At 39.7% G+C, this 14,710-nt stretch overlaps 1 protein-coding gene across 1 annotated transcript in view; it reads right to left on the minus strand.

Moving 5' to 3' along the window:
- Nucleotides 1-739: 739 nt before the first annotated feature.
- The window catches only part of creb5b (cAMP responsive element binding protein 5b), a 51,217-nt gene continuing 37,246 nt past the window's right edge, over nucleotides 740-14,710 (minus strand). The window contains 4 exon segments of the mRNA XM_046848103.1: nucleotides 740-4,561; nucleotides 4,876-4,984; nucleotides 6,153-6,380; nucleotides 9,434-9,745. Coding sequence (XP_046704059.1) covers nucleotides 4,437-4,561; nucleotides 4,876-4,984; nucleotides 6,153-6,380; nucleotides 9,434-9,745 — 774 coding nt within the window. The 3' untranslated portion in view covers nucleotides 740-4,436.

Below are 14,710 nucleotides of genomic sequence, written 5' to 3' on the forward strand. Positions count from 1 at the left end.
ATTCAGCCACAAGTGTGAAGTCAATAGTAAAGTCAGATACTGATGAAGAGTCCTGGGGTGCAGTCAGCATTTTAATTCATCCTAAAGGTGTTCAGTAGGGTTCAGGTGTCAGGCGCTAAGAACGTTCTGGAGGCCGAGTGAATTCAACGAAGGCTTTTTTAATGAGAAAGCAAAAAAAGGGCAAGGCAGAAAGCACAGAATAACACACTGAAGCTAGTAAGCTGAGCAACAACCAAACGGAGTAGTTTGGGCAGTCCTGTATGTTCGCAAGCCTAAGCTGTAGAACGGACCATGAGCATGTAGATAAACAGGGTCTTTATAGTGTGGTGACTGATTTGGACCAGGTGTGGATGATTAGTAAGTTGGTAAGCTGCTTGGAGTGATTGGAGGGGTTGGCGAGGGTGTGGCTGGTGGATCCCTGACATCAGGTTAGAGTTCTATAGCAGGTCACTCAAGATCTTCCACTATAACCAATGTAAACTAGATCTCCATAGATCTGGCTTTGTGCACAGGGGCATTATCATGCTGCAACAGGTTTAGTTCTCCTAGTTTAGATGAAGGAAAAAATTGGCACAATATTTTTTTGTATTGTATAGTATACTTCCATTAAATACAAACAATATTAAGTAAAACCAATTATTCTGTATAAAGGTGTAAATTGATTAACTTAATTTAACAATAATAAAAAAATTATTTCTAATAATGATGATAACATTTTAATAAAACACGGCTCGCTTTGTTACTGAACAAGTGCTTTATTTCCATACTGTAATATAGCTGCTGTGATCTCACATCTGTACATATGCATAGACAAACAAATGAACAAACACAAACATATATAAAAAAAAAAAAAAAATGTACAAAGTTATGCAGGCATGTTCGAATCCAGGATGTGTAATAAACAAGGAAAACGAACGTTTATGCGCAGAAATGAACAGACATTTTAACAAACAGTTGAAGTGCTACGCAAACATTATTTACAACATGTACCAAACATTGACTCCTTTCGAGAAGAAAGGTGGTTGCATTACATGAGAAAGATTAATGAGAATCTATACAATATTTATATTTTTATGCTTCAAATGATACATTTATACTTTTTTTAATGTCCACTATCTCGCAAAAAAAATAACACACTCTATCACACACACACACACATACATTTTACTCTCCATTTTCTCAAAAAAGAAAGTACAAAAGACAAAGTACTATACGCCCATTTTACAAAGGAACAATGACCAAATCAACAAGTTGAGAATAATCTGTATTATTATTATTATTATTATTATTATAAATCATTCCAGTTTCAATCTTTTTTGCTCTCCGCTTCTGTGCTAAGCAGAGGTGAGTGAACCTGATCTGCTGTCGTTTGAAATGAAAAAACTGAGGAGATGAAATACTGCAGGATGTCTGATGGTTGTTTAACTTTGCTACTCCAGCATGGTCTGAGACATGTTGCTGGATCCTAATTGCATCCAATGACAACCATATGGTCCTCCATAGAGTCTCATTTAAATGTTATCTTTCACAAACCTTTCCTGGCTGAGCCTTTAATATACATTTTAAATGTTAATGCAAAAGATGGTGTTTATTATTTCTTGGCTATTTTTAGTCTGGAATAAAACCGCTATGATGGCCAACTTTCTCGCTAGCTCATGACATTGCTATGCAGAAACTAGAGTGCAGTATTGAAATGCATGCTGAGATGACACATGTGGACTGTTATCGGGTTGGTGTTCAGCTGTAACAAACCACAATCATGGACAAAATAACTGAAAAGGGAAAAAAAAGCCTCTTTAAAATGCTACATGTAGCAAGTGCTGGCTTCAGTTAGATTGTTCGTTAGGGAAAATGCTGCAACATAATGCAAACACAATGCATGAAGTCTTAGACTGAATAGAAAACAATTATTGTTCACATTACTACCCCAGCCACCTTCACAGTGTGAAAAACCTACAAAGGTTATCTACAAAGTTTTCGTAGATAGAGACATCCGAAAGAGATATCCTAAATTGTTTAAAGCTATATGAGCATCTAGACACAAAGTCTGAAAGTTAAGATAAAACATTTCCTTGGATTCCAGTAGGATGGCCCTATAAGGGACTCCTTTTTTTGGGAGATACAAAAGGCTGCAATGCCTCTGTCTCCATTGGGTCGACAAAGGCCGCATCTCGCTGGTGTGGGAACAGAAGAATCACTGAGTCTTCATTATGGCTATTTCAAACTCTGCTGTACACGCAGAGGGCAAAGTGCATAGACAGCTACATGAATCCTCCTTTAAATGTGGAGGAGCTTTAGCACGCTCCTGCTCCAGACACGGTGCTGCATGGAAAGATGAAGGAAATCAATATGTTCCAATTAAGAGCGGTAAAATGTCCTCGACAAACTGTTGAATACTTGAGAGATCATCAACTGGAAGAAAGACCTTTTTCTCCTGCTGGGGAGGGGAAACATTTTGGCGCAAAACGTAACAATTTATTTGGGCATTGACCAAGGATGCCTGGGAAACGTCAAAAAAGGTCAAGGTGCTCTCATCACAGGCCTCCAGGGTCCAGAGGAATACCCAAAGTGTCCACCAAAGTGAATCCCCGAGAACAGCTCCATGCAAACAAAGCAATTATTCTGAACTTTTATAAAAGAGCATAAAAACATTTAGCTCACACACACACACACACACACACACACACACACACACACACACACACACACACACAAAATGTACGGTATTAATAATGACTGACATTCTTTTGCATGTGAGCAAGTCACAAAATAGTTCAGGCACACTGTGAGAGTTGGAAAGCATAGTTTAGATTGGTACCTGTTTAGAAATAGTCAAATGCTACATTCTCTTCGAGGCAGACGAAACTAAAGCACTACGCAATAAGTCAACGTTAAAGAGAGACAGCTAATCGATACAACCTCATCAGGGTTTCAAGGCTTGCTCAGCCACTCATGGCTACAGTGAGCAGCTTCGTGTCTGGGATTATGCAGTCCTGAGGTAAAGAGGTCTTTTGTACAAACAACCAAACAAAAATTCAAAAGGGGGAATAAAATAGGGTTCACATTGGAATGTCCGTATAGTAAGAAGAAGCTGCTTCCAATACGAGTATCTTCAGTGCAGCAGCAGAATTTAACCTCCAACAGTCTCCTACTCATCTGCTATAGGGAATTTTTGTAGACTTCTATTGAGTCTTTGCTTGGTCCTTGAGAAAGCATGAGCTGCTCCTAAAACGTTCTTATGCACCCAATCTGCATGACTTCTCAATCCAGACGATCTAATCAACATCTGTTGGGTCCGTTGGACTGTATGATCATATTACATACTGCATAATCATAGACTCAAGGAGCAACCAAGAGACAGACTCTTCTGGCCATGCTCAAAGTAAAAGGGCAGGCTTCAACATCATATTCGTCCAACAGAACAATGGCCATGCAGGTTTAAACAAACGTTGATTACATTATTTTCTTACTTTACAGAAGGCCCTTGTAACTTGGCCTAGAGGTTTGAGTAAGCAGAGATGTCTCCAGGGTGTCACTGTGCTGAGATTCAGCATATGGCTAGAGCAGCCAATGAGATTTGCACACACACACACACACACACACACACACACACACACACACACACACACATATTGTGGGCCTCACCAGAATTCTGACGAATTTTCAACAAGGCAAACACCCAAACTCAAATTATACATTACTTTATGTAACTTGCCTTTTTTAATTACTGGCCACTGCTGAAAGCAGAACAACCAAGCAATGGTCATTTACTGCACTGCAACATCGTGATGGGAATTAAGTTTGGTAAATTGACAAGTAAACTGACAGCCAAGTTGTTGAGCATTCGTCAGACTGATGTATATTGCTTCCATTTAACATCATTATTGTCATAAGAACATAATGGATTAACAATTAGGTTTTCTTAGTTCATCGCCTTGCAGGAGACTGGAAGTGTGACATATTAATAAATGAATTAATCATCATAAATCATTCGTAAAAACAAACAGATACAAAATAAACAGCTTTTTTGGCATTATAGTTCAGAGCAATGAGAAAAGACACATCAAGGCTACAGTTTGACTGTTGCACATGTGGGAAGGCAGTAGTATTTGAAGGAGTGAATTAGTGAAACATGAAAACACAACACAACTCTCTCTTGGTAGGTAAAATCGTGGTAACATTTTACCTTGACTTTGTGTGAACGGTTATGCTGAAAAGTTCAGCACTTTTTGAATTTTTACAGGCCTCCTTTTGAAACAATTTGAATATTTTAACTCGAAGCAAAAAAAAAAAAAAAAGTCCCACTAAAGAAACCATGAGATTTGCATGTACCAAATACATATGGAAGAAAGATTCGCCGCAAAGGCCCAGAGGTGTGCCTTTTGTTCACGGACCTCACGGTGCAGATGTTCGTGCGTCTAAGATGTAGATAGTCTCTAGTGGATGGGGTTGATGTCTGTGCAGTGATTGGGGGCCGTGTTGGACGTGGTGATGGTGTTGTGCTGGATGACCTGCTGCTGGGTCACAGGAGTTGGACTTCCTGCTGGACTGCTTTCTGGACCTGAAAAGTAGGAAAAGATTATCTGTATGTGTATATATGTGTGTGTGTGTGTGTGTATATGTGTGTGTGTGTTGGCTGTCTGTGAATGTTAGCTAACTTCAGACTTGCTCAATTTAAGCCACAAATATATTTAAATATTAAGGAATAGAAACTTATTTATTTAGAAACTACTGTGAGCAGGTACAAAGGAAAACAATAAAACTGTATTCACTGAAACACTCCAAGTGATTTGGCTGAGGTTGAGGAAGTGTGTGATATGGCTGATACATTATGCACACTAATGCCACAACTGGCCAGATGTGTGTAACACTCACTGAGGTAGCCCTGTGACTCCTTCTGCATGGCGGTGATGGGACAGTCTTTGTGTGTCAGTAGGAGCTGCTTGAGCTGAGTCACCTCATTCTTCAGCATGCTCACTTCATTCTGCCAACAACAAATAAACATTCCAAGACATTTTACAAATTTTTGCCAGCAGAGATCAGTAGTTTGGTGGTATGTTAGGAATGCGTTTGTTACAACATTTTACAAATAATCTAAGATTATATACTTATATGCTGATAGACAATTAAAAAACGTGTCCTGTAAGCGTTCTTCGGTATTCGATAAGATTGGTCTACTTTTGAAATATCACCCTGTTTAGACATCCAGGAAAAATAAGATTATCCTGACACATCAGCTCAATTGGATAAAGAAGAATTGCAGAAATGTTTTACAAGTAAGGACTTTGATGGAGGTGTCGTTATGTTGTAACGCATAACATTGATAATAATCATCATTAGCAAATGTAAAAATCAACCTGAGTGTGTGGTTAACAGACTTCGCAGCAGACACTCGCTCATCTGCTGTTACGAGTCTCATTACAAAAGAGCATATGGCTGTGGCCGGTCTTATTAAATGAAGAATTTGAATATCCTGATCGTTTTATGAGGATGTGGAAGCCAAAATAAGCCTGGCCAAAGCACTTATTTGGAGAATGCCAGGGTAATGAAAGAGAACAAACTTCTTAAATGTGTCTTTTATTGTCTGTTGGCTAATAAGAATCAGAAGAGTGGTGTAAGAACCAAGAGAGCAGGGAGGAAAAAGGTAAATCAGTTACACTGTTACACAAGTCTCACAATGTTACTCTTATAGACTTGCAGGTTAATTTAATGTGGGTTATTGCTGTGTCAATCAGTGTGATGAAGAACAGGTTGTTTTAAAACTGATAAATATTTTGGATTGAATCTGAGATTATATGCAAGCTAAAACATAAAATTTGTGGTTTTGATGGACCTATCATGGACCTAACTTATGTCTCTGGTTTTCGGTGTCACTGCTCCAAAAACTCCACTCTCAGCAGCAACTGGTCCTCTTTTTGATTCATCTAGTTAGCTTGTGCCCTTTCCTCTTTCACACATAGGCCTTTCTGAGCTCCATCTGCTCCCTGGCTACAGTAGCATCAGCTGTCATTCCAGCCATGTTTATGAGCCACTGTACCCAGCCTAATATGTTGTGAAATATGAGAACCGGGTAGAACAAATTTTGCAGAACCAGCTCCGAAATGGATTTAGAAATAGTGGTGTGTGTGGGAGGACTAGGATACAGCCCATACCTGGAGTTGCATGTTGGTCTGGGTGAGCTCTTCAGCTTTCTTCTCTAGAGACATCACCCACACTTTCCTTTTTTGCCTGCAGCGTGTAGCAGCCGCCCGGTTCCTCTCCAGAAACTTGCGCCGGCGCTCGTCAGGGTCCTCATCCACCACGCGTCTGCGCCGACCTCCACTGGGTGGTCCAGACTGCAGTGTCTGCGTGGGCTGCATTTGCTGAGCAGCCGGGGATAACTGTAAAAATGTAATGTAATAAATTAATAATTATAATTAGGATAATAATTGTATTAAATGTAAGACTATCTGTCAGGAAACAAAGAACATAAAGTCAGCCATCCATAACTACTGCCTTTCCTTATAACAGACTTAGAGGCAGTCAGCCAATCACCTGTCTAAAACCACCCCAGCGATTTGGGAGGTTCCTTTAAAACAACATATGTTCTGTGCATGTGCCCGTTTAGTCTTACGATGGCCATGGCCCCTGTGAGAAACACACTGATTTACAGGCTACCCCACCCTCATAAAGAGGTGCCACAGTCCTCTTTCCACATCCCAGGTCCATTCAGGCTAACAGTTTTAGATGTCTAGTGAAACAGGTCTCCTAGCAGCTTAGCAAGCCCACAAAAAAGCTCTTTGACGTGCACTTGGCTGTGGCCGGTACGTGCAGCCATCAGATCACTGCAGGTTGCATTAGGGTGTTGGAAAATGCAGCAGCTTTGATGAATGGTGTGGATACAGGCCGTCGTGTTTGGCTTAATAATACGCTGGAGGCAGAATTTCCGAAACACAAAAAGACAGACTTAGCTGGAAAATTCCATGAAGAGATGTGCAGTGAAGTCACAAACCTGAAATCCATTCATTTCTCACCCCATTATACTTACTTTCATAATGTTCTTGTAATATATTACTGATCCCACAATAACATTTTTATGTTGGATCATCTTTCGTTTTAAGAGGAGAATGTTTTTTCTTTCCTTTGTCTCCTGGCTCTTTTATTAGGATTACTCAAATCTGCAGTTTTAGTTAAAGCTGTGACTAAAACAGTCAACATAAATTCCTGATCCTACTGCAAACTAGAGTGACATTTGAGAGAAGCAGCTCTAATTGAGTATGAGCAGTTTGAAGCAGTCCACATTATGAGAAAAAAAGTGCTTTGTGGGTTATTCAGCCTATACACCATTATTCTTCTGTTAATGCAACCCATTCAACAAACCTCAGATTAACAGTTCGACCTAAATCACATTTTTCTTACTAGCATACAAGTGAGTGTACCTAAAGGCAACAACGCCTAAGGGGAAGTACAGCAAAAAATACTTGTCTTTCAGGTATAAAATAAAAACAAGATTTTAGACCATTTCACTTTAACTTCATGTTTACATTAATTTATACATACATGTGATATTTGGAGGGTGTTAAAATGAATTGTTTATCTCCATTAATATCTGTTTGCTTTTACTGTGTTCTCTCAACTGCCCAAGGTTTATTTCTCCTGCCCAAGGGAGACAATAAAGGCAGATCTAATGCAATCTGATGCAACTAATGTTATCTCTTCTTCTAAATACACAATAAATACAGACGAAAAGGTAACATACACATGTAGCATACTGTTGTGCCGTTATTGTGACTACCTTATCTAGAGCAACTTACGCTTGTCTCATTTATACGTGAGTAGATGAGGATTAAGAGTGGCAACTCTCAACTAGTGAGCGACCACTGCCATCTTACAAACAAATGCTATTTTTTCACTAAGTGCAAACAGGCATTCTGACATGTATATTTTGTATGGTTAAAAAATAAAACACATCTTTATTTACATAAGATGAAAAAAATTGACATTTATTAAATCGACTGCCTCTTTAAAGAGCTTATAAAAGTGTCTGATCTCAGCAAGCCAGCCCAGACCTCAGAAAAAGATTGAGCCACATTTCCAAATGTGAATCAGCATTAGAAGTAAAATCCAAATCCCTAAAGATACATTGAGCATGCAAATAAAACTATTATCTGTCTTTATAAACAGAATATTGTTCAGATATTAGGGATGATCAAAGTTTGGTCTTATAGTTACACCTGAGCTCCAAGGCAACAACTAAGTATCTGGTAAAGGTTAAAAAACCTGAAAATCTAAAAATGATGTACTGTACAACCGAGTGAGCTGTCGTTAAAGGAAGAAGCTCCTACTTTAAAACTTCCATGATAAAGCCAGCCTCAAATGGTTACCAGAAGCTAGTCTTTTGGAGTATTATTCTTAGGTCAAACAACATTCAGACTGTTTAGCCTTAATAATCAGAGGTGAGTACATCTGAAGAACATCATCCTAAGAGTAGCTGCATCATGTTGTGGAACTATTTTGCTGGAAAGGAGTCTGTTTCATAATTCAGAAAAAAAGATGGCATCTTACAGGAGAAAAAATACATAGAAATACTGATGCAGCACTTAAAAACACTAGCCAGAAATGTAAGACTTGGTTAAACTGGGTCTTCTACCAAGGTTCACCAAATTCCCAAAATTCCTTAATTGATTTAATGCAGGAAATGTATGGTAATTGGCTTAACCCTATTTGTATGTAAACTCTTGGCCTCGACTGTAGGCTACACACGTGCCAAGAGTATAGAAGAGTTGCTGCTTTGACAAGTCATGTTTGGTTTCTTTTGGCAAGAGATGATAGACGAAACATGCTTCTTAGTGTGTCTCCATAATAAAGAAAAAACATGAAACATTTTTTCCCACAGTATATAATGGAATGTGTATCAAGTACTTTTAAAGAAAATAAATGACTAAAGTGATCAACTACTTACATTACCCCATCTCCATATGATAAATATGTCTAAGTAATAAGCAGTATACAAGAGCTAATTTAGTTATATAAAACTAAATATAATTCATATTTGATCAAATCATACGTCAGGTGAAATCAACACTGTTCAAATAGGTGATAACTCACTAACTAACTAACTAACTACTTAAACCAACTACTTAAACTAACACTTTGCTTTGTTAAAAAAAATAAAAATAAAAATAATCCTCTCAACAGATTGTAAACTGATTTATCTTAAGTTTGTAATCTAGCAATCAAGTAAAGAACTATTCATTGATAGAGACTCAAAGAACTTTGGTGCATCGCTCTGGACAAGGGCATCTGCTAAATGCCACAAATGTAAATGTTATCTATAAGCCAGCAAATTTAATACACACCTCAACACCAACCGATCACAACCGTACCATGACTGTGACACTTAGTGAAACTTTACTTAAGGCTACTGACATTGATAAAGATTGTGTTGCAATACCTGGGGCGCAACAGAGTGCATTTGTGCGTGAGGAGACGTCTGGTGCCCGTGCGCAGGGTGTAGGTGGCCTGGGTGAGAGTTATGGTGCCCGTGGCCCTGCGGGTGATGGTGGCCTGTTTGGGTGTGGCTATGGTGGTGGGCATGGTGTGGGTAACCATGGGGCGGGGCCTGCATGTGTTGATGAGGATGCGAATGCAGATGGTGATGGCTCTGCTCTTGCCGTGACGACATCATGTCCATCATGTGACCCATAGTATTCATGTTGCCATTGGAGATAGGCCCAGGATGGTGAGCCAAAGCAGCTTTCAGTCTCTTTACAGGAGAAACAAGAGAAAAAGAGGTTAGCAAGCTTGGTTAATTTAATGCTCCCTGCTGTTTACCTGGAAACAATATGAAGAAAAATTAAGGCTAATGAAAAGCACCTTTGGTAGAAACACTGAAAGGCTGCACCTGAAGTGCAACACACAAGCCCTTTTTTCTTTTTTTATGCAGTATGACCAAAACAGCTTACACAGATGTCACTGGGTGGAACCATGATTCATAACAGGCGAGTAAATAGAACATGTATTTTCTTTTAGATGCACATAAAAGTCAGAAGCAAATATGGATATAATTCTTCATTCGAGTCGCTTGTTAATATTACACTCTAAGCTCTCATACACATACCAGACTGCAATTTGCACTGATTCTCAAACGCACATAAACACACACTTTCACTATCTATTGTATTGGCGCATATGGCAAATACGCTGTAACTGTGCTATAACTTCCCCTTTTCTCTCCTTTTCTGCTTCAGCAGTGTGGTAGACTTAAATGCTTTGCATAGACCAACTCGGAAAACTTTTCGGCCTTGAAACACTCCGTCAAAGTGCCTGTGTTTAGTGTGTGTTTACCTGCCTGCGCTCTCTCTCCCTGAGCTGTTTTTCTGGGCAGCTCTTTAACCACCCAGGCTATTAACAAACCCACAAACCCAGTCATAAGCTGCCAAAATGTGGCTACTAGTGTGATCTGTGTGACAGCAAACGAAGGCAAGCTTTTAAAAAAAAAAGTGCATCTATGTCTGGACGCATTCGTTTAGCCTTTTAGACTTGCACTGGAAAAGTAAGCATATTTTTAGAGTGTGTTGAGTCTACAGCATGTACAGTATTTCCATTTAAGCTGCACAGGTGGGGTCATTTTAAAAGGAAACCGGCTTAAAGAAAGAAAAGAAAGAAATACAAAAGCAAAAAGAGAAATACAAATCTAAGAAAATTAGTAACACAAGTAATATCCAGCTTTTACATTTGGGAAAGACGGTACAGTATGCAAAATAAACGTATAATGACAGTAGTATAGTAACATGCTGTCACTCCAGATGCTGTCAGTCAGAGCCAGTGGCTGGAGCATTCACTTTTCTTGCCAAGAACCATGGCCAGCTGGCCAGCATCAGCGCACGGCATCATTCATCCAACCTCTTCCCTCCCTTCATTTCTGTTTTTCTCAACCCCCTACCCCAATTCCCCTCGCTCCCTCTCTCTTCCATTGTCACTCCCCTCAAAACTACATAGTGGTGGACAAACTTACTTCAATGACATTCAATGCTGAGTTTTACCCATAAAGTACTTCAGCGCAGGTCTTCAAGCTTTTTTCCATTTAGAGTTAAAAAGCATTACCCCACTCATGAAAACACGAATCAACAAGAATCAGTCCACATTTATACTTGCGTTACGGTTTTTAAACAAATCATGGTTGCAATTTAGATAAATAAACCCAGATCAATTTGATCACTTTCCCTGAATTTGATTGCTTACAGCCGTACCTGCCAAAGGGAGTCACCCAGTTCCTCCGAGCTATTTCTATTCCCATGCATCTTGTTTGGCCAGCCACATCACTGGTTCCATGTGGACCTCTTCCAGTTGCACCCCCATATACCCACCCAGGTTTTACAACAGCTTCCTGACAAGCTTAACAATGAATTTACCAATACTGTTACCCAACTTACTGTTCATTATTAGCACTACCAACACAATCCATGTACTTCGCATACAACAAAACATTCAACCTGCTTCACCAGAAGACTTTCACTATTCCCATCTGCCAGACATTACACACCTTGCACTGTCTGTTAACTAAACACAACAAGCCACATATTCTACTACAAATGAACTATGAATTGTATGAACACCCTAAATTCCTTAACTGCTCCTAAAGCTAGTTCTCACCACCACTCATAAATAGCCACTATAACTGAAAAACGGAAAGGAGATTTTTTTAATCCAGTGATTTATAAACTTAACTAATGACACCGAAAGGAAAACCAGCATAACATTTTCAGTAGCTATTACAGATAAATGTATAACTTTACCACAGTTCAACTTTGTTATCTCGCTAATGCACTGACACACATTCAACCCGTTGTGTATGCTGGTTTATTTGGTCACCAAAGAGACAACTATAAGATTCTGATTGAACAGTGACTGGAATTAGCTTCCCTTTGTTTGCCATGTCCCTGGTTTCGTTGATTTGTTTACATCTGAGTCAAATATCCTGGAGATGTTTGTTCTTGGTGAGTTCAACATTTTGAACTGTGATAAACAGAACTTGTGGAACTTATAAATTCTATTTCATTTGAACATTTGTAATAAATAAAAGAAGTATTTCTTGTAAAAAAAAAAAAAAAAAACCAACAACAACATATTAGCAAATGCACAAAACCCCACTGAAATTCCCATTAAACATAATAGCTCAATACATAAAACAAGAAAGATATTTTAAATCCATTCAGATTTTCCACAATAATTAAAACAAGCCAGGTGACAAAGATATTCTCGAATTCAGCACACAAACACTGTCTCCGCTATGCTCAGTGGTTCATGTCACCAGTCACGCCACATGTTTCATCACCTTATTTATCTTGTTTAACTATATATCCAGCCCTGATGGCTAGAAGAAGAATGTGTCAGAACCACAAACACTAAGGCACCGTCATTCATCCATCCAGCCGCCAGACATATTGGGGTCAAAGGGCAGGAAAACACATCTGACTGAGTGGACCACCCATCAATCAGGAGTAGGTTAATAGCAATTGGACCAATGCAGCTGTGAGCTCTATCTCTATCCCCCCAGCCACTCTGTAGGGTTCCTGCAGTTCCCACGCGCTGGAATGCCACTGTCTGGGGCCCGGCAGGGTCGACAAGCATCAGGCTAGCATCAGCAGAAGTGTCACTTACTCTCATTTTGGCTGTGAGCCAGTGCACAAGGGAAAGAGGAGGAAGAACGAGATGGAGAATGAGAGGGGGGGTAGTGGAGTTTATCGTTGTCTTCACAGAAGAGCCATCTATCTTTCACTTCTTGGGCAAAGGGAAAGTGAGTGCTATCAGTATGCTAATGCAATCACTATTCACTCTAGTTCCATGCAGGCCCCCCGGAGCTTTGCTCTTGAGTTTGTATAAGTGTGTATGCTGTAATAAAGGGAGAAAGGCAGTGTTCTAGGGCACACTCTGAATAGATACATGCATACATGAAACACATACACACCACTGAAACACATTTGAATTACACTCACATTTCAGTGTAAGAGTTCTGTCATTCACACACACACTCATACGTCCAGCTGAAATTGACCAAACAGTGATATCTACTGTACTACACACACAGTAAGAAAATTTCTTTAAGAAATCTAAAACATATATCAGTGGAAAAAAAAAATAACAAAAGATAAAAGTTCTTACCCAAGAACAAATTCAGGTCAAAGGAGGATGCAGAAGAAGATACTTTTTTCAAGTCTCTCTGGTAATACTGAACTTCCCTGGACAACGTCTAATATATCCGGTGCGCATTACGTCCACAGAAACCCTCTATGACGTTAGCCAAGAGCCTAGCTCAGCATGGCTGGAGTGTGTGCAGAAGCCTCATCAGGCGTGATGATGAGGTGTAAACAGACATTAGAACAGTACTGGCTGACTGTGCTGCTCACACAGACATGAAGCAGCAGCTGCATGAGCCTCTAATGACAGTCCAGCCTCTCCCTGTCATGGCAGAGTCATGGCTAAACACTCATTATCCTTCTACAGGTGGAGACCTGTGGGGACACGGGTGAACTGCCTGCTTTTCTTTCTGCTCATCGCTGTCTCTCTTACCTTACATTGTGATGTAGTATACGTCTTACAGGCTCACAGGGATTTAGACAGTGCACATTTACAGTACTTAAATCTTTTTTTTTTTTCCGAAAATAAATGCCTTTTCAATTTCAAAAGTTTACTACTACTAGCACCACCACTACACTGTAGATTCAGTTTTCTCAGACACATTCATTACACATAATTCTTACATGTAGCTCATAACTGCTTGGAAAAAAATTTCTTCCCATTATTTCAGTTATTCGAACACCAGCAAGGCTCTTATAATTCGAACATATGATTCCTCTTGCAAAGCGGCTCAATCTCAAAGAGCTGCCCTATGTCCACTGTGAAAATGGAAAAAAATTTATATCAATATCAATATTCCGATCTGCAAACAATGCAAAAACTGCCTGTCCTTTCCCTTTAGCTTTGATTCCGACATTCGGCATGGGATCGTTTAGATAAGCTTCTGCAATGCCATAAGATTTATTCCCGTCCAGAGTTGCAGTAATTTTTCACCTTGCAAAAATCTTGTATTGATGAGGGGAGAATCAGACAACTGCTCAAAGCCTTCTCCAGCACATCCCGAAGATTCTCAATGTGGTTAAGGTCTGGACTCTGTGGTGGTCGGTCCATGTTTGAAAATGATGTCTCGTGCACCCTGAACCACTCTTTCACAATTTGAGCCCAATGCCAAATCCTGGCATTGTCATTTTGGAATATGACCTCATTCTTTGGGCACATAACATTGCTGAACAGAGACCTGATCAACTGCAGCAACCCCAGATCATTGCACTGCCCCCACAGATTTGTACGGTAGGCACTAGGCATGATGGGCAGTTCATCTGCCTCTCTTCTTACCCTGATGTGCCCATCAATCTGAAACAGGGTCAATCTGGACTCATCCGACCACATGACCTTCTTCCATCGCTCCAGAGTCCAATCTTTATGTTCCCAAGCAAATTAAAGCCTTTTTTCCAATTAGCCTTATTGATAAGTTGTTTTCTTAAGGCTACACAGCTGTTTAGTCCCAATCACTTGAGTTCCCTTCGCATTGTGCATGTGGAAATTACTTTCACTATTAAACATAGCGGTGAGTTCTACTGTTGTTTCTTCGCGGTTTGATTTCACCAAACATTTAAATGATCGCAGATCACGATCGTTCAAGATTTTTTTA

Source organism: Silurus meridionalis, chromosome 4 (genome assembly GCF_014805685.1).
Source record: "Silurus meridionalis isolate SWU-2019-XX chromosome 4, ASM1480568v1, whole genome shotgun sequence".
NCBI classification, from domain to species: domain Eukaryota; kingdom Metazoa; phylum Chordata; class Actinopteri; order Siluriformes; family Siluridae; genus Silurus; species Silurus meridionalis.